Source organism: Marmota flaviventris, chromosome 6, assembly GCF_047511675.1.
Source record: "Marmota flaviventris isolate mMarFla1 chromosome 6, mMarFla1.hap1, whole genome shotgun sequence".
Classification (NCBI taxonomy): Eukaryota; Metazoa; Chordata; class Mammalia; order Rodentia; family Sciuridae; genus Marmota; species Marmota flaviventris.
This window is the reverse complement of record NC_092503.1, coordinates 106,702,642-106,725,901: the sequence shown is the minus strand read 5'-3', so window position 1 is coordinate 106,725,901 and position 23,260 is coordinate 106,702,642. Positions and strand designations below refer to the sequence as shown.

The following is a 23,260-nucleotide window of genomic DNA, read 5'->3' as shown; positions in this document are numbered from 1 at the left end:
CTGCATGTATTAGTCAAGCTCCCAGCTAACTCTGAATACAAGTTACCTGAAAAGGACCCAGCTGAAAAGAATAAATTGAAGAAATTTAATGAAGAGATTCTTTAGATAGTAGGCAGGACTCAAGACCCAATAAGGGAGGCAGCGGGGGCCCAGAAGAAGTGGAAAACCATTACTATCACTAACTTTGAAGAGGCATGAGAAGGAAACTATTAAAGTCCGGTGCCAACTGAGGCATAAAAAGAGAAAATGCCCAACAAAAACAACAGCCAGAGAAAAGCAGCCACATCTAGGATTCTAACTGCAGAGGAAGGAGAAATAAGGAGTATGTCTCCTCTTCTCCCTATTCCTACCCCCCCCCCCCATCGTCTGCCAGTGACTCCCATTAGAAGAACCCTCACTGGAAACCGAGGCAAGACAGTGTGCAGAGGTCAGCTTCTTGGACAGAGTAGGATTTAGAAGCACAGAGAATAATTCTGATGAGCGACAGGGAACAAATACAGAGCCAGCTGCTCACGTGGGCATAACTCTGATACTGAGTTTTTGTTGCATGGTGTCAGAATTCCCTCCATTTCCATGGATCATAGATGCCAATGGCAAATGTCTTAAGGCTATGGATTGTTTCTTTGTCTGGGTAGAGCCTTGGAGTCTTCATTTCCCCAGAGAGGCAATCTCATCATTCCCTCTCTACAGTTCACAGTGTATCCCCAGCTTCCCGTTCTAGAGCTCTTTGGTTGGTTGACGCTAGGGTTTGAATGTCTCCTCTACAGCTCATGTTGAAGCTGTTTAATTGCCATTGTAACTGTGATAAGAAATGGGGCTTTTAAGAGGTTGATTATGTCATGAGGGCTGTGTTTCCATGAATGGACTAAGGCTGTTATCTTGAGAAGGAGTTGGTTAGTAGGGAAGTGGGTTCCTGATAAAAAGATGAATTCATCCTGATTATTCTGTCTCTCCTGTGCTGTCACTTTTCATGTTACAATGCGGCATGAAGTCCCTCTCCCAAAGGCCAAGGCTGTGGTTTTGGTTGCCCAGCCACCAGAACTGTGAGTCAAATAAACTTCTATTTGTTATAAATCATCTGGTCCATGGTAATCTGTTGTACAGCAGAAAATGACTAAGACAGATGAGGAAAAGCAAAAGGCCTCACCTTTGCTTCTCTCTAGATTTCTGGGCATTTCTGACGTTTCCAGAGATTCTGTCTACACTGTAGTTTGGTTAAGGGGGAGAGGAAAGGGGGATAAACTTTAGGAGCTGTGCTCTATTACTGCATTTCACTCCATTTCAGAATTATTTTTTTTTTCCTTTAATAGTTTTTGAATTGTTTCTTTAAATCTTACACTTTATTTATTTATTTTGCAATTAGAGAATTTTTTTTTTTTTTTTTTTTGCTGGTTTTCAGCATTTTGTTGGGTGCCAGAAGTACTCTGATTTAATTCCAGATGGATGAGAAATCCTACTAGTGTTTTTCTCTGGTTGTGCCTTGAGGATCATGTTGACTGTTTATCCTCCCAATATCAAGAAGTTATATAATACTGCTATCTCATGTTAATGAATTATCAAGACTTCACACACACACACACACACACACACACACCTTAACATCATGCTGTTTACTGTACTTTAAATTATTTCTGTACAAAAGCTCAGAAGTGCTGCTAGCGCTGCCATAGTCAGACTTTCCCTAGTTGTTTAGAGTTCCTATCCAAATTGTGTCGATTTTTACAATCTCTATCTTGGCAGCATCTGACTATCAGATGAAATTCTCTTTGATTTTGTGGTGACTCATGAGGTGGATGATTCTCAGGGCACACCTGGACCAAGTGCCTGGCATAGATGTCATCTGCACATGCTCGTCCCTGTTCACTGTTCACATTCTAGATGTGAGTTGGCACTGCGTACAACATGGGTACATAAAGAGGAAGGTATTCAAATCAAAAAAGGTTTGGAGAAACTGGTTGAGTCTCAGAGGAACTAGTGAAAATGACTTAAGGTTTAGCAAACTGGTATTCTGGAGAAAATTGAAGGCTCACCAGATCTATGAGTAGGTTAACTGTGAGGGTGATTTGGGGCATGAAAAATCATCCTTGCTTCCAAACATTTAGCCTGTCGACCTGAGCCAGTGCTTCTACTTCCTACTGTTGGAGATGCTTCCTCTAGAAGATCCCTGAAAAAATATACATTTAGCTGAAATTAAAAAAAGAAACCCACAAAACTACTGGTATTCATCTTCCTAGAGATGATGACCAACACTTGCTATTTTCAACAAGTACAGGAAGGAAGACACAGACAGAATAATGTACACTCAGCCTTCTGCATCTGTGGATCAAACAACTACAGATCAATCTGTACTGAGCACATACAGACAACATTATTGTCATTCTTTCTAACATAATATAACAGCTATTTATATAGCATTTCCATTGGAATAATTATTTTAAGAAATCTAGAAATGATTTAAGGTAAAAGGGAGAATGTGGACAGGTTATAGGCAAATACTATGTCATTTTATATAAGGGACTTGAGAATCCTCATATTTTGGTGTCTATGGAAAGTCTTGGCACCAGTCCCTTGTAGAAACTGAGGGATGATTTCATTTAAGAGTCTTATCTAAGAATCTAGATCTTTCAATAACTTGCAGTATGAACTTGGGCAAATCACTTGCTATCTGAACCATGATTTTCCCTCTGTTAGACAAGGAAAAAATGATATCTATTTTGCTTACTTCATAAAATTATTATGACATCAATTTGAAAGTTATAGTGAAATGCTCTGAAAGAATTAGATACATACAAAAATTAGCTCTTTCATATTTTAGAAAAGTCACATGATATTCTGGAAAAAACCCTAAAAGATAATAAACCTAGGTTCAAATCCCAACTATGCTGCCTGGTAATTGAAAATTGGGCAGGGTCAATTTTTAGTTCCTTAACATTGGAAAATTCTGGAAGTCATTTCAGAAACACAGAATTGTTTGAAGGCCTAAAAAGAGCTAACATCCACATGGCCTCTGACAAAGAATAAATAACTGTTTGCTTTACTCTCCTCTGCCCTTCCACAATGACTGCACTCAGGCAGGAGGTACACCTGGTCACTGACCAAGGGTGACATGATGGGATGGTTAATGACGGACGCTATGGAATCTTCCACCCCTGAGATCATCTGAAGTGTATATCCACAGTCTGCCCGGCAAATTTTTATGGTTCTTTTTGGAATATCATTTGAAACCTCAACAATTGTAAAATCTAATTATGCAAGTAGTAGCCACAGACTATCAGCTGACAAAACTGGTGATTGAAATGTTCCTGGTTGGTAGTTAAAGTTCTGTCTGGAGTTTTGTTTACCTTTGTGATTGATGTGATTTGTGATGACTATCCCAATATTTTCTCTTTTTTTTTGTTGTTGTTAATCAAGATGTGAGAGGTCAACTTGCAAAAGATTTTTTTTTTTTTCAAAATGACTCTACAAAATTGCCTGTCTTTATTGGCCTGTGTGTGCGCGTGCGCACTTATACTTTTTAATTAAGCAAATGCTTTTTTTCTGAAGGGGCCGTGCATTAAACACGTCCCAGCGTGTGATTCACACATTTTCTTTCTGCCTGTTGTTTCATGTTAGTGAGCTGTGCCTGTTGCCCGCCAACTGTATGGCTTTGGGGTGGAGGATTTTGATACAGATAGGAAGAGATATTTTATATAATTAAATTGCCAACAAAAATGAGAATCATTTACGGAATCTGGAACTTTGAGATACGTCCTGTCATGTCAATTACTCCAGTTTTGCCCCTTAGGGTCTGTTGGTCTCTAAGAAGCAAGCCCATCCGAGTTCCCAGCCCTGAGGCTGTGCCTGGTTTCACTGTGACTTTCCCGTGGGGGCTGAGGGAAAGAAGTCATCCTGGTTGTTGTTTAATTTTTAACTGCTAGTACATTGCTTGGCAATGAGGGGTTCCATTTTTGTTTGTGAAATCAACACATAAATGAACATCTTAAGCATCTTCTTAAGGTTTGTAAATCAGACAAGAGAAGGGAAAAGTGTAATCTAGATTTGAGGATTGGAAATATTATCTCTTTGCAGATTTAGCCAATATATCAGTATACTCTGTGGTTCCATTTTTTTTTTTTAATGAAGGAGATAGTGAAGTAGTTTCTATATTTTATTTTTTTTAAAAAAAATTGTACATGTTGTACTTGGCACATTTCCCCTTGTGAAATTTTAGTACTGATGTGATTGCTTATTGTGGGGTGGGGTGGGGCAAGTATGAATTACATGAGGTATTTTTTATTTATTTTTTTTAGGTTATGTTCTTAAGAGATAAGTCTTTTCTGAAATGCATGTTTTTAATGAAGTTTTTGGCTTAGGCTGCACAAAGACAACATTTCAGGCATTTATTTGAGAGGCAAGAGTTATACTCCAACTATCCCTTCTTTTAGAGTTATAATCCAACCACCTGGGGTAGGGAGATGGGAACAGTTGGATACCAGTGGGGTAGGGAGATGGGAACAGTTGGATACCAGTGGTTTTCAGAAAAAAAAAATGGCATGAAGGCTCTGGGTGGGGGGAGCACCATGTGGTCGAAATATTAGAGCCATGCTTCTATTTTGCCACTATACCCTTTTACTTCTTCTGAATTTTCTGTGGATCTGAAAAAGGAGTTAATGACTATGGCTTAATGTCAACAAAACTGGAAGAAAACTGTTTTCATTTGAGCCTAGATTAAAACATGCCACTGTATTTAAAAAGCAATCAGTTTTATAAGCTAAACACAAAAATGTTAACTCTTGGAAATTTTCCTTTCAGTCAAAAGAATTGAGAATAAGCTAAAAAGTCACTAAGAATTAGAGTCACCATTGTTGAAATAAGAAAGGTCGCACTTCAAAATCTAACAAAGGAGTGGCTCCTGTCTAATGAAGATCATTCCCACATAAAACTCAAGAGTGCTTACTTTGTCATACATAGATATTTAATTTTAGTAATAACCAAAAAACATTTTGAAAAGCATTAAACTTAATTATATTTCAACTTTAAAGCAAAATGATAATGTAGTAAAGATTATATTTTAATACAACACACTAAAATTTTAAGCAAACAAGATGATTTTCATCTTGATTTGCAGAAATGAATAAATTACTCAACTTTTTTTTTTTTTAATTTACTTGAGTTTTGGGGCCAAGTAATACTAGCTTTATGAAAGTGTGTTGTCTCTTTCTTAAAGAATTTATAAAATTTGTTTTAGACATGAGAAGGAACATTGAATATGATGAAAATTATTAAAGTTAATTCAAAAAAAGTATGGACTTATTATCAAGTGGTATGAGAATTATGTCAACATATTTCTAGTTTTTTAGTTTTGATGATTTTGCACAAAGCAGTAATTGCATTGTGGTAATGATTCTAATGGGTCATTTGGATGGTTTTTATATGGAGTCTCCATGTCTTTGAATGACTCAAGTTGGAATAAAAGATAGAAAAAAGCTACCACTTAACTTGAAATTGTGTGTCCATCTCTGTTGCCACCAAAGACACATAAAAGTGATGAGCAATAATGTACTCCCTTTGCCCCTTTGTGTAAAAGCTACAGACTTTGCAGAAAATAGTATTAGCAACCAGGCTGAAATAGGCAATACAAAATTTTTAAAACAATTATTGAATTTCAGTGGAATTTCGGCTAGACTAACATTTCAGTGCAAGAAACATGATTGAAAAATTGTTGCTGTCTAGACTTTAAAATAATGACATGGTTTACTATAGAACTACACATAATTGGGTAAAGATTTATTTTGGACTAAAAACGGTCAAGTAACCAATATCAATCATTTTGATAGCTCCTAGATTTTGTGATGACATCCGCGTCTTCTTAACCCTTTTATTTGAGAATGAAGACATCAAATCTCTTTCACAGATGACCTTGCTCAGGATGAAAATATTAAAATTATTAAAATTTAATATTCGCATTCTTAACTTTGGTGAATCCTTTATAGAACTCAGATCCTGATACAAATCCTCAGCTCTTTCCACCCACCTTCTCCCTTTCACTTCTTTTCTTCCTTCCACCCTATCTCCCTCCCTCCTTATTCCTTTATTGAATGTATTATGTTCCCACCACTTGCCAGGCATTCTTGGTGTCAAGAAATCCATTACGTTTTGACATCATTTCTGGTAAATATAACAATAGCAGATTAGTTTTGAAGAAATCACTACCTATCCATGACAATTACTGGGGAGGGTGGGATAATAGGCCAAGTTTGGTGCTTACTGTCTTTCAAAAAATGTATCTTGGCTGAGCTTACCCATAGGAACCCCAGCTCATCTTCCACTATAGCCACCTACACGTTTCTCAGCCCTGCCGAACCCAGAGAGTGAACCATCATTCCTGCTGCCCAAACACAGGCTGTTATTTATTATACCTCGTAGGCGAGATGCAATCTGGTAAGCAGCAGCTTCATTTGGAGAGATTCCCATGTTAGGTGTGACTTGTAAGCTGGTAGCAGAGGGTGAGGGATCGATCAGCAATTGCCTGTACCTCCCCGTGTGGGCTGGTGCTTACACCTGTAGCCTCCTGGTGAAGTTGATGGGTCACCACCTCTGGAGCAGAGAATTCTGAGTGGACAGCACTGAAGACGGAGCCCAGTCTCACAGGCTGATGGTCTACGGTGGCATAGAATGATGAGAGCTTCCAATTTGCAATATTTTGCCCTTTTGTTTATTTTTATAGAAGCAAGAAATTCAACTGTGTGGAAGACAATGACTTGTACACTTTTGTTCTTCTGTTTGGTGTTTCTTTTGCCCACAGAGTCCTGTAAGATATTAAGTCAGGTAAGAAAAGGGGAAAAGGTGGAGGAAATGGGTGGGGAATGTAAATGGACAACAGAATCCATCAACCAGCTCTCAGTTTCCTGAGAGTCCATGTGCTAGAGAGGATGATGATGGAGTGACAGCCCTGACAGAAGAAACTGCAGCTACAGTTAACAAATACCCATGTCAGCCAGTAGCTACAAATTATTTTCCCCATTTTATTCTGAGATGCAATAAGATTGAAATGAAGGGTAATAAACTTCTTTCCATATCCTTTCGCTTGCTTATAATCAGGGTGATGCTATTTCCTAAGAGGCTCTTGAAAATGTAGAGGTGGTGGGAGTTACCACCATGACTGGGAGTTATTAATTGGCATTTAGTTGGCAGGAACTAAACCTGGATTGGCACAGTAGTGCATCATCTTAGTCAAAATGGCAAAAGCATCTTCTTTGGGAAACTGATAATGAATAGCAAAAATGGGCCTCTCTCGGGAATATTTTCTTTCATACCATAGGTCATTTAAATTTCCCTATTAGTTGCTTATTTAAAATAAGGTGTGGAAAGAAAGTGTGAGAGAGAGAAAAAAAATATTTTGAGCATCTTGAGATCTTGAGAAGAGAGTATTATTATTTGACCACAGGTCTGAGATTGACAGGTGAAGCTCCACTCCCTTGTTTTATAGATGGAGAGATTGAGGCCAGTGTTGTAGAATGTAATTTGCATGAGGTATGCACCCTGCTCAGCTACAGGGCCAAGGTGAGAACATCTGTCTTCAGATTCTCAGCTTCTTGCTATTTCCATTTTAATATGTTCCTTTTTAGTAAAGCCTTCTTGAGAGAGGAGCAGGGGAAACTCAAAGTTCTTTTTAGCAGTTTTCCAAATAATATTTACTTTCTAAGTAGTTTGCCTTAACTAGTGTGGGTGGGACTCTTTTCCATGACTTCCCTTCTGCCAACACAGAATGCATATCTGGTTCCAGGAGAAATTAAAGACCCTTTAGAAGCTTTTTCGCTGGAGGCACTCCAACCCCACAACATGGTACTATTTCCCTTCTTAATTTGATTTTTTTAATCCACAGTTTTCTTTTTAAATTTTTTTAAATATTTATTGTTTAGTTGTAGTTGAACACAGTATCTTTATTTTTATTTATTTTATGTGGTGCTGAGGATTGAACCCAGGGCTCTAATGTGCTTGGCATGCACTCCACTGCTGAGCAACATTCCTAGCCCCTAATCCACAGTTTTGTACCAGACAGAATGTGGAGTGTAGACAGAGGATGGGAGGTTGGCTTTGTTTTTCTTGATTGCTGGGATCACCTCATCAGGGACATTTTGTCCTTTTTTCCCTCTATTATAGAAGTTTCTGGGCACTGAACAGTTGGGAATTGCCCCCTCTTGACTTGCCCTCATACTGGGGCAGCCTAACCAGTTGAGCAGGCTGCCGATTTGCAACTGTCTTTTTTATGTTATTAGGTTGAGGATTGTTGGTATCTGAAGCTGAAGTGATCCACACTGCATGCCCCCTAGAAATGAAATGATCAGAGGAGTCACATATGGCATGCTTTGGAAAATAGCTGGGAAGGATTGAATTAGGTCCTTCATTTAAGAAGACGGTTTTCCAGAACTATTTGCAAACTTCATACTATGGCCTTCTGCCCACATACCTGATTGATATGATGTGACTTCACTGGAGTTGGTTTAATGGGTCAAGTCTCATCCAGAGTGTTGACTTCCTACTGCATTTCCCATAGTGTATTGAAGAACATGGCTCTATCAGGATGGGTTTGGGGCCCCTTGAGAAGCCTATGCTTCCTTCCACATACCTACTCTGCCTGTTGCAGGTAGACATGGGCTGGCTCTTTGAAAAAAAAAAACCTGTTCCCTAAGGAGATATAAAGTCCTAGTCTCAGCCATGAGAGGAACTCCTTATATAGCCTTGTGCAGGGCACCTCATCTAGCAAGGCCTCGGTTTTCTTATCTATAAAATAAGGGGGTTGGGCTGGGTGATCTAAAGAATCTTCCAGAACTCTTAAGACTATTATTTTAGTACTCTTTTAGTGGAAGAACTTTAGCTATTTTGCTTATGTAATAAGACTTTATTCTCTTGCCTATAAAATAAGCCATATCACATCCATGATTTCAAGGATATTCAGTCCTGTGTTCCTAGAATTCAAAGGGGCCTCTAGAAGCAAAGTGAACCTTCATTAATTTCTCTGTAAATCCACCTCTGTCCACAATGTGTTTTGTGGACAGAGTGTGGACTGTTCTTACTGGAGACAGAGGTGGACGCCTGCTACGTGCAATGGGAAGGAGGGCTGAGGGGAAAATGGGGCCACGGGCCATACTTCACAGCTCTGAAGTATGATTTCAGTGGCCACACTGGCCTCACAGCTGATTCAGACATAGTTTTTCATCTGTGACTAAAATGAACCATTGGGATTACATATCAACAACTGATTTTGACATGAATATTTTTATTTTTCTGTCTAGGCTGCCAACAAAAACACGGAGAAGGTACCTGCCAGGCCACATGGTATGTTGGCAGCAGTTCCTAATCACATGGAAGGCTGACTGTTCCTATATTGTAACAGAAGGCCATTCTCAGTCCTCTGTCACATGGCATAGCAGATGGGACATCTTGGTAGCTTGTATTTGGACTCTGTTTTTTTTTTTTCCCCTTGTGTTAAAATGTGCCTTTGACCACAGGTGTGTTCCTCTTTCCTCCCAGCATTCCCTGCTCCATCCTGGCCGGAGACTTCTTTGCCACAGATCTTTTGTATTGAGTGGACTCAAACTAGGGAGGTGGCTAAAAGGGATCCGTAAAAGCTCATTGATGATGTGACACACTATAAGTTTCTAGAACTGAAGGGCTTCTCTGGGAACATCAGGGACAGTGGATTCCAAATGAGCTGATCTGGAAAGCTTTAGCAATCTGAGGAGTTGCCCAGGGGTTTCTGTGGGCACAGGAGAGTGACCCAGTGGGCTAAGCTGTGGACTCTTCTGGCCCAATTTAACTGGGGCAATTCCACTTTTATATGTTTTATATATTGGAGTTCAGGATAAGATTCTATCAGACACGATAGGATTTTGTTGCTGAAATATGTGATACCCACTGATTCATTTTAATCTTCTGCCATTTTACCAAGAAAAGATACCTGACATCCACCAGATTTATGTGCCTTTACTTCAGGGACACCTTGGTGATTGGCCCAGCATAACTTTGATCTCAGAGCTTTCTGATATGGACATCTTTTTTTTCTCCCAGGTGTATGTGATTATGTCTGTATGGACAATTCCCATTGCAACCAACCTTGTCCTCCAGGTACTGAGGGAAATATGGGATTTTCATGCAGGAAAAACAAATGGTACAAAGTTACTGATACCTGCCGGACTCTTAATGCCTTCAACATCTTTGAGGTAATATCCTGTCTCTCATAACATGGATTCTTTTGTGGGCTCTCTGTAAAAAGTGGAACCTTGAATTAGCAATTCATATTGGGCTTAAATTAGGGGGAAGACGAACATGAGGCAGGGTGGTAATAGGTTGTTTGTTAATACGTAAATACCTACATATCTCTACTCTCTTAATTTTGGGCATTTGTGCTTCAGTTCCTCACACCCTTTCTTGACATGAAGGAACCTGCTCATTTAGGTTAGAGCTCCAATGGGTGCCACAGTTGTCACTGAAAACTGCTCAGTTAGCACTTTAACACCCCAAAGCTCTGATTCACAAGGCATCCTTCACCCACTGACAGCAGCCCTGGAAACTTTTTAGACATGTGGAATTTGGGCCCCACCTTGGCCTGCTAAATCAGAATCTATTGTCTAGCAAGATCCACAGGTGATTTCTGTTGTTGTTCAAATGTAAGAAGCCAGCTGGCCTAAAGGGAATGACTTTGTCATCAAACGGACATTTTCATATATACTTAAGTAATTAGGTAGCTTTTTAATTAAAGTCTAATAAACTCAAGTCAAATGCTATTTCTTCTCCTTTGCTTCTTTTTCTCCTTTTCTGGCAGGGGCTTTACTATTGTGCAGGTAAATCAGCTCCTGGTTCCTTCAGAGGAGTCTCTGCTTTAGCTTTTCTTTTGTTTTAGGAACATTCCTTTGTTGTTGCTGTTGTGTTTGTGCACATCTCTAGGGAGTATTTAGTGGGTATTAGACCAGAAGTCTCTGATCAGACTTCAAGAGGCTGCCCAGTTCTAACATCTGGGGAGATTGAGAAAAGATGTATGTGCAGATCCACACACCATATGTCTTAATATTTAAATGTTTTTAACTTAAAAATTGCTAAATAAGATATAACCTGTCTGCTTCCATCCCAGATTCCATTCTATTCCTCAAGGGCAGTGTACAGCCAAGGTCATGCATCTATAACCCTGAAAACAGTGCCTCTTAACCTCTTACATCCCTAGGATGGTGGTGTCATCTAGCTTTGAGGAAGAAGCCCTTCCAGGCCCTAGAAGTGGACCTGGAGTGTTGAGTAGGGAATTTACATGTCTCTAGCAGGACGAAGGGCTCTGCATTGGCATGTCTTCTAGATCCATAGACTCCTCTTCCTGTGAAAGGGTAGGCTGGAGGTCCTTTCGAGCAAGGTCAGCCAACTTTCCTGTAAAGGGCCAGACAGTGAATAATGTTGGTTTTGTGGGTCACATGTTCTCTGTTACTGCTATACAGCTCTTCCATTATAGTGTGAAAGCAGCCATAGACAATACTTAAGTGAATAAGCCAGTGGAGTTCCAATAAAGTTTTATTCACAAAAGATAAAAAGCAAAAAAACCAAACAAACAAACAAAAAAAAAGACAGTTACCTAGGGGCCATAGTTTACCATTTCTACCATAAAGCATGGGACCCAGAACCTGAATCAATGAGAAATACCGGCTTTCACTGTTTTTAGACATTCTTGCATTCTTGTACCTCAGTGTCCTAATAGTTTTGTTCAATCTAGTTCAGTTATAGTCATGTCTCAGACTTTGGTTTTGGGGAATAGTAATAATAAGCTTAAATTTCACTAGAAATCTAGTCTGTCTGTCTGTCTGTCTGTCTCTCTCTCTCTGTCTCTCCACACACACACACACACACACACACACGCACAGATGTACACATAGTATGTATATACAGAGGCTGTCCAAAATCTAATGTGAAAGATGACAGTTGCTGTTTTGAAGGAGGGGTTAAGGAGTAGGCTATTGGATTTTTTTTTTTTTTTTTGGTTCATTTACTTTGGTATTGATCAAGTTATTCTACCCAAAATGTGACTTTGAAATGGAAAACAGAAAATCATTATGCAATTCACAATTGTACAATAAGCCTGGTAAATTTTGGTAAAAGTACTCTTACTCTTAACATAAACATGACATATTAAAAATTTCTTTGTTTTGGCTGTATCTTAGGAAGACTCATATTTAGCTAAACCATTTGGAGAAACCATAAGAATAAATGAATATGCTGGAAAATCTGAGACCATAACAGATATGTTGATGCAAAAGTGTCCAAAAGATTTGTCTTGTGTGATTAAAAACATTAAGCGGTCTCCCCGGATACCAGGAAACATCGCTGTCATTGTACAGCTCTTACACAACATTTCAACAGCTCTGCTGACAGACGTTGATGAGGCAAAGATGAAGGTGAGTGGCCTTGGATATTTAGTAGAGCACTGTCTACATGGAAAAGGAATTTAGGTTACTTGGAGTATTCTCTGAGCTTCCTGGAGACTGAAGACTCTTCCACCTCAGTATTTCCAGTGTCTAGCATAGCAAGTGCTCAGTAAACTCTCAATGAAGACAGAAAGAATGAATAACTTGTTGAATTAACAAACATTTATAGACTGCACTTACTTGGGACTGTGGTGGACACTGGAGTCTGCTTTTCCAATTTTGGCTGCTGTAAACCTCTAAGAATCATTCTAGCTTTGGCAGAGAGAAACATCTTTCTTACTTTTATTTGTGAGTTAGAGCTGGTTACTAAAACAGAAAATAATGGAATGCCAAGAAAATAGCCATATTCTCTGCAGAAATGTTGAAATGGAACTGGATCTGTTTCTTTTGTTCAAAGCAAAGGGTAGTTAAAAAGTAGCTTCAGCCTCTGGGGTCAGTTTCCCATTTACTATGTTCCTGTATAGGATTCTGCAACAGTTGGAATTTAACAGATGTTTTTAATCACATGATGGGTACTTGACAGGTTAAGCAAATTGTAGTTTTGCAAACTGTAATTTTTGTGAAGTGGAATTGATGATAGAAATGAGCAGATTGCCTGGGGATCTTGTTCTGATGCTGATTCTGATTCATTAAGTCTGGGGTAGGATCTGGGGTAGGATTCTCTGCCTTTAAGAAGTTCTTAAGGGATGCCTGTGCTGCTGGTCAGAGGACCACACTTTGTAAAAGTGAATCTTGAATGCATTGGCTGTTTGAGAGTGGCTCAGTACTAATACCAGTTCTTCACTGGCAGAGTTACAGCACCATGGCCAACCACATTCTTAACAGCAAAAGCATTTCAAACTGGACCTTCATTCCTGACAGAAACAGCAGCTGTGTTCTGCTTCACTCAGTCAATTCCTTTGCAAGAAAGCTTTTTGTAAGTAAACATCCCATTGACATATCAGACGTCTTCATTCATACCATGGGCACCACCATTTCTGAAGACAACACAGGAAAGAATTTCACTTTTTCCATGAAAGTTAATGACACTGGCAATGAAGTTACCGGGAGGGTGTTGATTAGTCAAGAAGAACTTCAAAAGGTGCCTTCCCCTTCTCAGATCATCAGCATTGCATTTCCAACTCTTGGGGCCATCTTGGAAGCCAGTCTTTTGGAAAGTGTCACTGCAAATGGGCTTGTTCTGTCTGTCATTTTGCCCAAGGAACTTAAAAGAATCTCACTGATTTTCGAAAAGATCAGCAAGTCAGAGGAAAGGAAGACACAGTGTGTTGGCTGGCACTCCCTGGAGAGCAGATGGGACAAGCAGGCCTGTAAAATGATTCAAGAAAACTCCCAGCAAGCTGTTTGCAAATGTTGGCCAAGCAAGTTGTTTACCTCTTTCTCAATTCTTATGTCACCTCAGACCTTGGAGAGCCCAACTCTGATTTATATCACATACATAGGCCTGGGAATTTCGATTCTCAGCTTAATCCTTTGCTTGTCCATCGAGGCCTTGGTGTGGGGTCAAGTGACGAAGACTGAGATCTCATACTTACGCCACCTGTGTATCGCTAACATTGCGGCCACCTTACTGATAGCTGATGTATGGTTCATTGTGGCTTCCTTTCTCAGTGGTTCAATGACACACCACAATGGGTGTGTAGCAGCAACATTTTTTGTCCATTTCTTTTACCTGTCTGTGTTTTTCTGGATGCTTGCCAAGGCACTCCTCATCCTCTATGGAATTCTGATTGTTTTCCATACACTGCCTAAGTCAGTCCTGGTGGCATCTCTCTTTTCAGTGGGCTATGGGTGCCCTTTGGTCATTGCTGTTATTACAGTTGCTGTCACTGAGCCTGGCAAAGGCTACCTACGGCCAGAGGCCTGCTGGCTTAACTGGGACACGACCAAAGCCCTCTTGGCCTTTGTGGTCCCAGCTCTGGTCATTGTGATAGTCAACCTGATCACGGTCACACTAGTCATCACCAAGACCCAGCGAGCTGCCACTGGCAGTTCCATGTTCCAGGAAGTGAGAGCCATTGTGAGAATCAGTAAGAACATCGCCATCCTCACACCACTGCTGGGTCTGACCTGGGGATTCGGAATAGCCACAGTCATTGATGACAGCTCCCTGGCCTTCCACGTTATCTTCTCCCTGCTCAATGCATTCCAGGTAAGTCCAGATGCTTCTGCTCAAGATTGAAGTGAGAGAATATATGAAGAAGTTTTGTGATCATCAAAACTTTGTGGCATCAGATTATACAAAAGACAATTAAATAGCATATTGAGTAAGAAAATTAGCCTTTGTTCCAGAAAGGCCTGGATTTGAATTTTGACCCTCTTATTTACTAATAATGTTTAATAAGATCTTGGAATATTTACTTAACTTCTTCAAGCATATTTTTCTTGTACATAAAATGGGTATAATATTGTCCACTTCATAGAGTTGTTTGGAAATAAAATGATTGTGAAAGCATCAAAGTACTAAAATAATCTGAAGATCACAAGCAGGCTTCTAATAGGCTGACTTGTTACTGTTGAGAAATTAAACAATAACACCTCTCCCAAAATTTAGGGTTATAACTGGAGGTATTAAATTTTTTATTATATTTTCTGCCACTTAGAATTTTTAGTTGCCATTGGAAACCATCTTATTTTAACAAGTTGTGCTATATAGAGGGCATTAAAAATGATTTCTCTTCTCTCATATCTTGTATGAACTAACAACGTTCACAGTTTTATCCTTGACAAATTTTCTATGCTAATAAGATATTTTGCATAATATAGGGGTTTGAAAATAATGTATGAGAACAATGTTAATAACAGAGGATGCCTCACATTTCTATGGAAACTATTGTACTGTACATTTGTATAGCAATTAGTAATTATCAATTCCTTACACATGTTTACAAAACTAGTCATAAATAGGACTGAGGTGAGAACCCAGTTTCCCAAGTCTCAGTTCAGCATATCCCATATCTATCTTCCAAGGGACCTTAGCTCATGTCTCACCCCACAGCACTTTCCTTTTTTGTCTCCCTTGGGGCCATCTCACCTGTGATTTTTTTCTTCTGGACTAGTCTGTGAGCACTTTGACCTGTCATACTAGGATGAATTGAAATTTCCATTCAGTTTTTGCCTTGATTCTGGGCCAGGAGCAGTTTGGGGCTCCGTGTGTAGAAGTCATTGGGGAGCTGAGAGCAGGGCATGGGTGAGGGCCAGACATTGGGAGGGCAGAAGGCGGGCTGTGCTGAAGCTGGCTTGTTCTGGCTCATGGGAACTGACACATTCTCAGGAATTTTGTGAGCTGGTTATAAAAGCAATCCTCAGCAAAAATTAAAATGTGCAATGAAATAAATTAAAAACAAAGATCATACTTTGAGACTAATCACTTCCTAATCATTTGTCTAACATTTACTATACTCTTGATTTGGGTTTGCTATATCCATATGATGGAAATACTAAATAATGATGTTCTACTGCCCATTTCTTCCTACCTTCATGCTCAGCCATATTGTATTGCTAGATTTAATCAGCCCCAGTGAGAGCACTTAACCATAGAGATGGGTAAATACTACAAATTAGGAGAGTTGATAGTTATTTACCAGCATCTCACTGGATCAATACATCCTCATGATGCCTAGGAAGGGAGGAGAGGAAGAGGAGTCAGTCATGGAGAGGAGATAACAGTCATGAGGCGAGAGACACAGAAAGCCAGGTAGGAAGAAGGAGGGAAACAGATTCTTAGGATGAGAAGACACAAGAGGCAGTTGAGGCTGACAGAGCAGAAAAGAGATTCTGAAATATGCTGGGAGGCCCAGAACGTGTGTGAGGAAGATTCTTCTGAAGATTTCCTGGTCCCAACCCCATGGGAGTATCTCCAATGGCTTAACCATCCCCTTTACTATGGAGGTGTATTAGGTAGTTAGCTGCTATCTTAACGATCCATAGTTACTTCTGATTGGTATCCCCTCCTGTTATTTATGGGAGGTAATTGTGGGCTGGGTGAGGTTTGGGGACCCCTTGTAGCTGTTTTAGTAGGAGAAATATACAGCACATATATTAAAACTTGGGGGAACACCTTGGGGTTTACTTGCTCAAATTGTGTTTTATCTACTAAAAGAAATGCAAAGATGCAGCTGATAAATTCTTATTAGGTACATTCTCTCATCCCTTCTCCTTCAGATATTAAACTTCATGACTAATCTTTTGTCTAAATCTTCTCATTGACATTTTAGGTAACTTTCCCCAAGGGGCACAAACCAATGAAAAGTGATTTTAATTGAACGTTTCCTTTACATATTTGTGGCTATACAGGGACAGAGTGTACCATAAAGTTATTAAACACATAAAAACTCAGTACAGAGACACCATCCTTATTGAGTATTTATTTTGTGTCAGTCATTGTGCTACCTGTTGTGGATATAAATATAAATAGGTCAACCCTAAGGAATTGAAAATCTTACGAGGAGAGAAACTCTTCTTAGTCCTTTAGCCAAAGAATGCAGATTCTAAGCAGAAACATGCTAGAATGGTGGTTTCCAGATCTTTAACATTTTAAATTTCTGAGCCAGCCTCATTTAGATTCTGATTCCAAATGTATTCCTAGCACCAAAATCAGGCGGACACGTATTTGTCCTAAGCATCTTTTTAAGAATAATACTTTGTAGTCCAGAGGACTTTATTTTAGTAGAAACAATGACAGGTTTCAATAATTATCTTGTAGGCTAAGAGTGTCACACAAAAGAGCAATCTGATAAAAGCTATGTGTGGAGCAAGGTGTTGAATGTTTGTTGGACAGACTGGATGGAAAGGTATATATGTTTGGGGGAATGAATGAGCTGTGTGGCTATACACCTGTTCCTGTAAAGTCCTCCATCTCTCAGGTGGACTTTTACCAAACTGTTAGCTGTAGGTTGGGTGTTATTCTCACTGATGAATCTGATTCTAACATCCTTATGGTGCCAGTTGTGTTAAACCCATGAGCCTTAACAGGCTTCTGACTGAGTTTGTATTTACTTATGAAATTGGAGCAACTTCATAAGGAGGCCTAAAGAAAAGGTCATTATCTCACTTCCCTTTTTGATCCATAGTGTAAGTAATTGAACACTCAAGAAAACTCTCCCCCCCCCCCAATGGATATCTCTATCACTTAATGAAAGTGGAATGTCTGAGCTTTCTTTTCCTTATCTGAAAAATGGGACTACTCCCTATCCTTCCTTGTCCAGGGACTAAAACTGCAAAGGAACAATCTGTTTTTCGTTTTATGGGATCCTCCTCTTGTATGGATGGTAGGAGATTGAAGAACCAATCAATTCCCTCTATTTTATCTTCTTTGGAGCAGCTACAATATGGTTAGAAAGTAAATCTATTTTATGATTTATTAATTTTTCTGAGTATACATATATTTGGTTTTTCTTTGCAAAGTTTTGTAATATTCTTTGCTGTGGATGGTAGAAGGAGTTTGAGTGTGTCCTGGGAAGCTAAGTACACTTCTTTTTGCTCTTTGTTGTGGAAGTTTCTTTCAATACTTATTGTTCAGGGACTGCAAGGCTGCTCACCGTCCATTGCCTAACTTTTTCTTGGAACATTATATTCCAATAAGAGGAATAGCCTCTGCTAAATTCTAAACACTTTTATTTTGCTCACCTTAAAAAATCCTTCAAATATTCCTGTATGAAGCAGGGACCTTGTTCTGTTTGGTTTGCTGAGGTTTCACAGTGTCATAAAATAGGAAATTAGGATCTTAAAATAGGAAATTAAAAGATTGAATAAAATTGTTTTCTTTTTACCCAAATAGTGGTGGAATGATAAATACTAGTATTTATTATTATCATTTTGTAAATGGCTTCTCCTTCCTTTTTTATCTTTCACAGGGCTTCTTCATCCTGGTGTTTGGAACAATCCTGGACCCGAAGGTACCATTTATAAATTCTTTTTTTTTTTTCTTTCTTGTTTACCAGTACTTGGCCCTGAGATGCTCACTTGTAAAGGCCACTGAGAGTCTTTCACCTGAGTCATGTGTAGAGTCACATGAGTAGAGCACCACTGTTCCTTATAACCAAGGTGATATCTACCACCTTTTGAGCTCTTGAGAGGATAAGTATTTTATGCACATTAGTTCTAATCCTTAAAACAATCTTGGGTATTACCATTTTCAATTTTACAGATGGGGAAACAGAGTGATTAAGTAGCTTGTTCAGAACTCTGCACAAACCCACCATGACCCACTGATTCAGAAAAGGGGTTTGTTCCATCTCATAGTGCCATCTTTGGGAGGATCTCTCCTTGGCTTGGAGGTTCCATTGCAGGAATTGTCTCTAATGCACAGGACAGAGCTGTTCCAAGAGGGATACCATTGTTCCTGCCCTTTGGCTTGGCACAGATAGCAAAACTCAATAGGCCAATGTTACACAGTGGATGCTTAAACTAGAGTTGCTACTACTGCTGTGTGGGGGATTACCTCCAACCCAGCCTGTTGGGGCTCGGTGGTACCTGGGTTTTTGCATTGAGGGGGCTGATGATCTGAACTCAGGTCATGTGACTGTACCTTAGCTGCAGAATTGGTTGGAGGAGTAAGTTCCTGATTTTTACCTTGAAGAGCAGGGGACTAAAGGAAGGGAATTCTTTAAACACAGATGAGTGTTGATTGTTGTAAGTGGTGAGAACAAATAAAAATTAAACAAATAAAACCTCAGATGTTTACTGAGGCTTCTGAGATTGTCCCCCTTTCCCCCCCTTGTATTGTGTTGCCTCTTGGAATAGCAAACAACCCTCTCAGATATAGATACAAACACCTTCTACCAATTAAAATAAATTAATTTATAAAGTCAAAAGGGACAATACAAGGTTGGATATGCACCCCCCCCCCCCCCGCAAAAAACAAACAAACAAAACACACACACACACACACACACAACAAAACAAAAGCAAAACTCATCTTCACTCCAAAGTTGTGGCTTTTTAAAAAGTATGTATGATAATTCTATTATTAGGTTGATATCAAAGGCTTGTGAAAGAAGACTTTCACAATTGTCCTTTCATCATTTTTTAAGGTTATCATATCAACCTGGTAAAAATTATTGAGATGTGAAAGCATATTAGTCTTGATATTTCTATGTACCTAATAGTTCCTAACTTAATAAAGTTCCAATCTATGAAATTTTCACTTTATGATGGTGCAAAAGTGATATGCATTCAGTAGAAACTTTATTTCAAATTTTGAATTCTGATCTTTTCCTGGGCTGGAAATGTGCAGTATGATACTCTCTCACCAGGATGGGTGTTGGCAAGTCCCAGTTAGCCAAGTGTTGAAATGGTAAACAACTGATACTCCACTGTGTTGCTAAGCTATGATGTTCAGTAGACTAAATGGATTAAGTTTAACTTATGATATTCGACTTACAATGGGTTTGGTTATGAGGTGTCTCCCCAAAGCTACTGTGTTAATGCAGGAATATTCAAAGGTAAAATGATTGGATTGTAACTTAGATTGAATCCCAGGAGGTGGGCATGGCTGGAGGAGGTGGGTTCCTGGTTGTTCTTTCTTGTGGCCCCCTTTGCTTTCTGACCCACCAGAAACTGAGCAGATTTTCTCCAAGAGGAGGCCATGATGCATTGCCTCAACTTTGATGCAAATCAGTGGATTCTGCTCACCTTAGACGAACCTTTGGAACAGTGAGCTGCAAATAAACTTTTCCTCTCCTAAGTTTTTCTTGTTGGTCACACTGACACAGAACTGACTGAAACAGGTTTATGGGGATGCAATCCCATTGTCATTCAAGGAGCATCTGTATTAGCTGTGTGCAATTGGGGAGTTCTTAATGCTTATGAATCCCAGGTTCCTCAAAAGGTAAGTACTTGAAAGTATCACAGGAGCCTACATGATTGATGGAAGAAAAACTATAATTTCTAGTCATCTCCAAAAACAAGTAGTAGTCAGTCAAAAACAGTGAGAATGTATGCCAAAATGTGCTTACTATTAATTTTTAAAGTATGAATTATGTACCTTATAAAAGTATATAATTATGCAACACAGAGTTGAAAAAGAATGACAACAAAAAATGTAAGTAGGAGCTCTAATATATCTCCACAAATCCCAGTGGATCACTTGGTGTACTGGCCCCTGACCCCTCATTGGACCTTGGAAGTGACAAAGAAAACTGCATTTTCAGGGAAGGGTGAAGTCACCCTAAACTGGAGGGCTTTGGCATACGTTAATTGTGAAGACAGAACTTATACAAGGCCTTGGAATGTAAGTAACATTTTCACAGCAGAAGGAAAGTCAGAGGAAATAAGAAGAGGTACGATATTCAACAGGAGAGGAAAGGATGATCTGGAGTCAGGGGATGTGAATTCAAGTCCTGGTTGTTTCTCTTAGTAGCTAGAAGATTTTAGATGTCAATCTTGGAGCCTTAATTTCCTCAGTTGTAGAATGGGGATAATAATATCTATCCTGCAGGGTTTGTTTTTTTTTTGGTGGGGGGTAAAACAATATGACAACTGTGAAAAGCACTTTAAAGTTATAAAACCAAATGTAATTGTTATTTAATATTCTTATTTCCTTGATTCCATGGACTGTAGCTACGTTGTATAGTACTTTCTTTTTTCATCTGGAAATGGGTGGAATCATTGACAAATTGTGGAAGTGATTAACTATTTAAATGTTCCAAAAATAAAATAAAGTACAATAAATAAATTAAAGCCTTATGTTTGAAATCCTCAAGCTTGTGGCCAACTTTACTTCTTAGCCATTGGGTCCAGGCTTAAGTTCCTGAACATGAGTCTCCTAAGCCAGTTCTACCTCTCCTGTCTCCCAATTCCTTTCCAGACCATTCCACCAGGTTACTGATCCCTCTGTGTTCTACCAATAGGGACCCGGCTGGTAACATTCCCTTGTCACAGTATTTGCCAGGTTCAGGTACATGTATTAACTTCATATAACCTTTTAATTCTTAACTCCTTTTGTTAAATATCCAGATAAGAGAAGCCTTAAAGGGTCGAGTGAACTCTGTGAAATGGATCACCAGAATATCAGAGGTAAAGCTCTCCTGTGCATTTTTTTGCATTGCTAAACCAGCAAGATAACAGTGCTGAACTAGCACCTCAACACTCTGTAATTTGTTTTTTCCCCAAGTGAGTGCCTGTTTGAGCTGTTCATATTCTTTCTGAGTACAAGATTTACAGAGAAATAAAATCTTGAAATCCAGAGAAATAAAAGTAGGCTTAGGGCTGGGGATGTGGCTCAAGCGGTAGCGCGCTTGCCTGGCGTGCACGCGGCCCGGGTTCGATCCTCAGCACCACATACAAACAAAGATGTGTCCGCCGAAAACTGAAAAATAAATATTAAAATAAAAAAAAAGTAGGCTTAGGCTTAAATGCACTTAAAAGTGAGTAACAAGGTGGCAGGTTTGGAGATGTAAGAGAGCACAGGATGAAAGAGAGAGATGAGGGGAGCTGAGAAGTCTGATCCCACCAGCCTGATGGTTCTCTGCTGATCAGTTGCATGACATCCACAGTGTGAAAATTTCAGGGAGTCATATTCTGATCCCACACAAAGAACTTCTTGAGAGCTTGGTTTTCAAGATGGGCCAGTTGCCATGATAACTGGAGTTAAGTAGGCTGGGGCTCAGCTCAAGGATGTTGTAGAGAAGCTTCAGTCATTATTATCTAATAGGATAGACTATAACATGCCCTTTAACATATATTCTATTCTTATAACTTAGAAACCATTTATTATTAAGCAAACTTGTTCTGAGTGAGAGAAAATCTGGAACTTTCTAGATGGCAGCAAAAAGGGATTTGAGGTTAACCTAAGACATAGACCAGCAACAAGAGAGGAGGTGATCTAGAGTTTTCCAGGCCACATCTGAAAGGACCAACACCGCCCGTCAAGAGCTGGTGCTTCAGGAGATAGGCACCTGGTGGGTGACAGGTCATTCTGGGACTGTGTACCTGTGGCCCTGAGTAGCACTATTATCACTTTTCCCTATGTCCCTTGCCTTCCCATTCTCTTTTCTTTGACTTCTTTTATCTCTTTCTTATCTTCTCTCCTTTTTCTTCCTTTTCTTTGCTTATTGCATCTACCCTTACTTTTACCTAAGCTTTGATCTTGTTCTTAGTCCTTGGTTTCTACACCTGGGATATGACTGACTTCTCTATATTCCTTCCAGCTAAAGACAGAAAAAAAGGCAAATTTACTGAGTATTGACACTAATAATTATTTAAAGCAGTCGCTTTCAACCTCAGCCACACATGAGAATCAACTGGGAAGATTAAAAAAAATGGGGTTACTGGGTCATACTCCTGAATGGGTCTGCATTATGCCTTGGGTTTGGGGAGTTTTGACAGTCAAGGCTGAGATGCATTCATCAAAAGCCTTCTGAAAGGATCTTTGCTTCATAAATACTGCTTCCTACCAGTGCACCTGATTTAAGCATACCCCTCTGTCATCTGTCCACGGTCACAGCGCTCTCGGGGCAGTGTCTTGATCTCTTCCAGGTTAGCACTACTCTTTTTTTAAAATGTGCTTTCAGTATTGGTTCCTTCAGGCCACCAAAGGGAAAGTTTGCCTTTCTGTGACAAAGAAAAAGAGTCATCTTGTCCATTTCTCTTTGGTTTTTAAATGAATAAGTCCAAACGATGCTCAGTACTTTATTGTCAATTGTCTATAGGCTGTCAGTGGTTTTCAATGTCGGCTGTACATTAGAAACATCAAGGGAACTTTAAAAAAAAATCCCATAGTCCAGGCCTCACTGAAGAAAAATTACATCAGAAACTCTTGGGTTTAGGGCCTAAGCATGTCTTTAAACTCTGCAGTAATTCTAATGCACGGCTGG

At 39.4% G+C, this 23,260-nt stretch overlaps 1 protein-coding gene across 8 annotated transcripts in view; it reads left to right on the top strand.

Moving 5' to 3' along the window:
• Window positions 1-23,260, top strand: part of LOC114095067 (adhesion G-protein coupled receptor F2) — a 36,143-nt gene that overhangs the window by 8,482 nt on the left and 4,401 nt on the right. For 3 of the 8 annotated variants that reach the window (XM_071613329.1, XM_071613328.1, XM_071613326.1), the window contains exons 1-7: window positions 3,584-6,807; window positions 9,276-9,318; window positions 10,051-10,202; window positions 12,180-12,413; window positions 13,234-14,595; window positions 18,299-18,340; window positions 21,402-21,461. In XM_071613329.1, the coding sequence (XP_071469430.1) occupies window positions 6,655-6,807; window positions 9,276-9,318; window positions 10,051-10,202; window positions 12,180-12,413; window positions 13,234-14,595; window positions 18,299-18,340; window positions 21,402-21,461 (2,046 nt within the window). In that variant the 5' untranslated portion in view covers window positions 3,584-6,654. Of the gene's footprint in view, window positions 1-3,583; window positions 6,808-7,746; window positions 9,319-10,050; window positions 10,203-12,179; window positions 12,414-13,233; window positions 14,596-18,298; window positions 21,462-23,260 lie in introns of those variants that run through there. The other 5 variants (XR_011707728.1, XR_011707729.1, XR_011707727.1 and 2 more) reach the window with 5 other exon arrangements.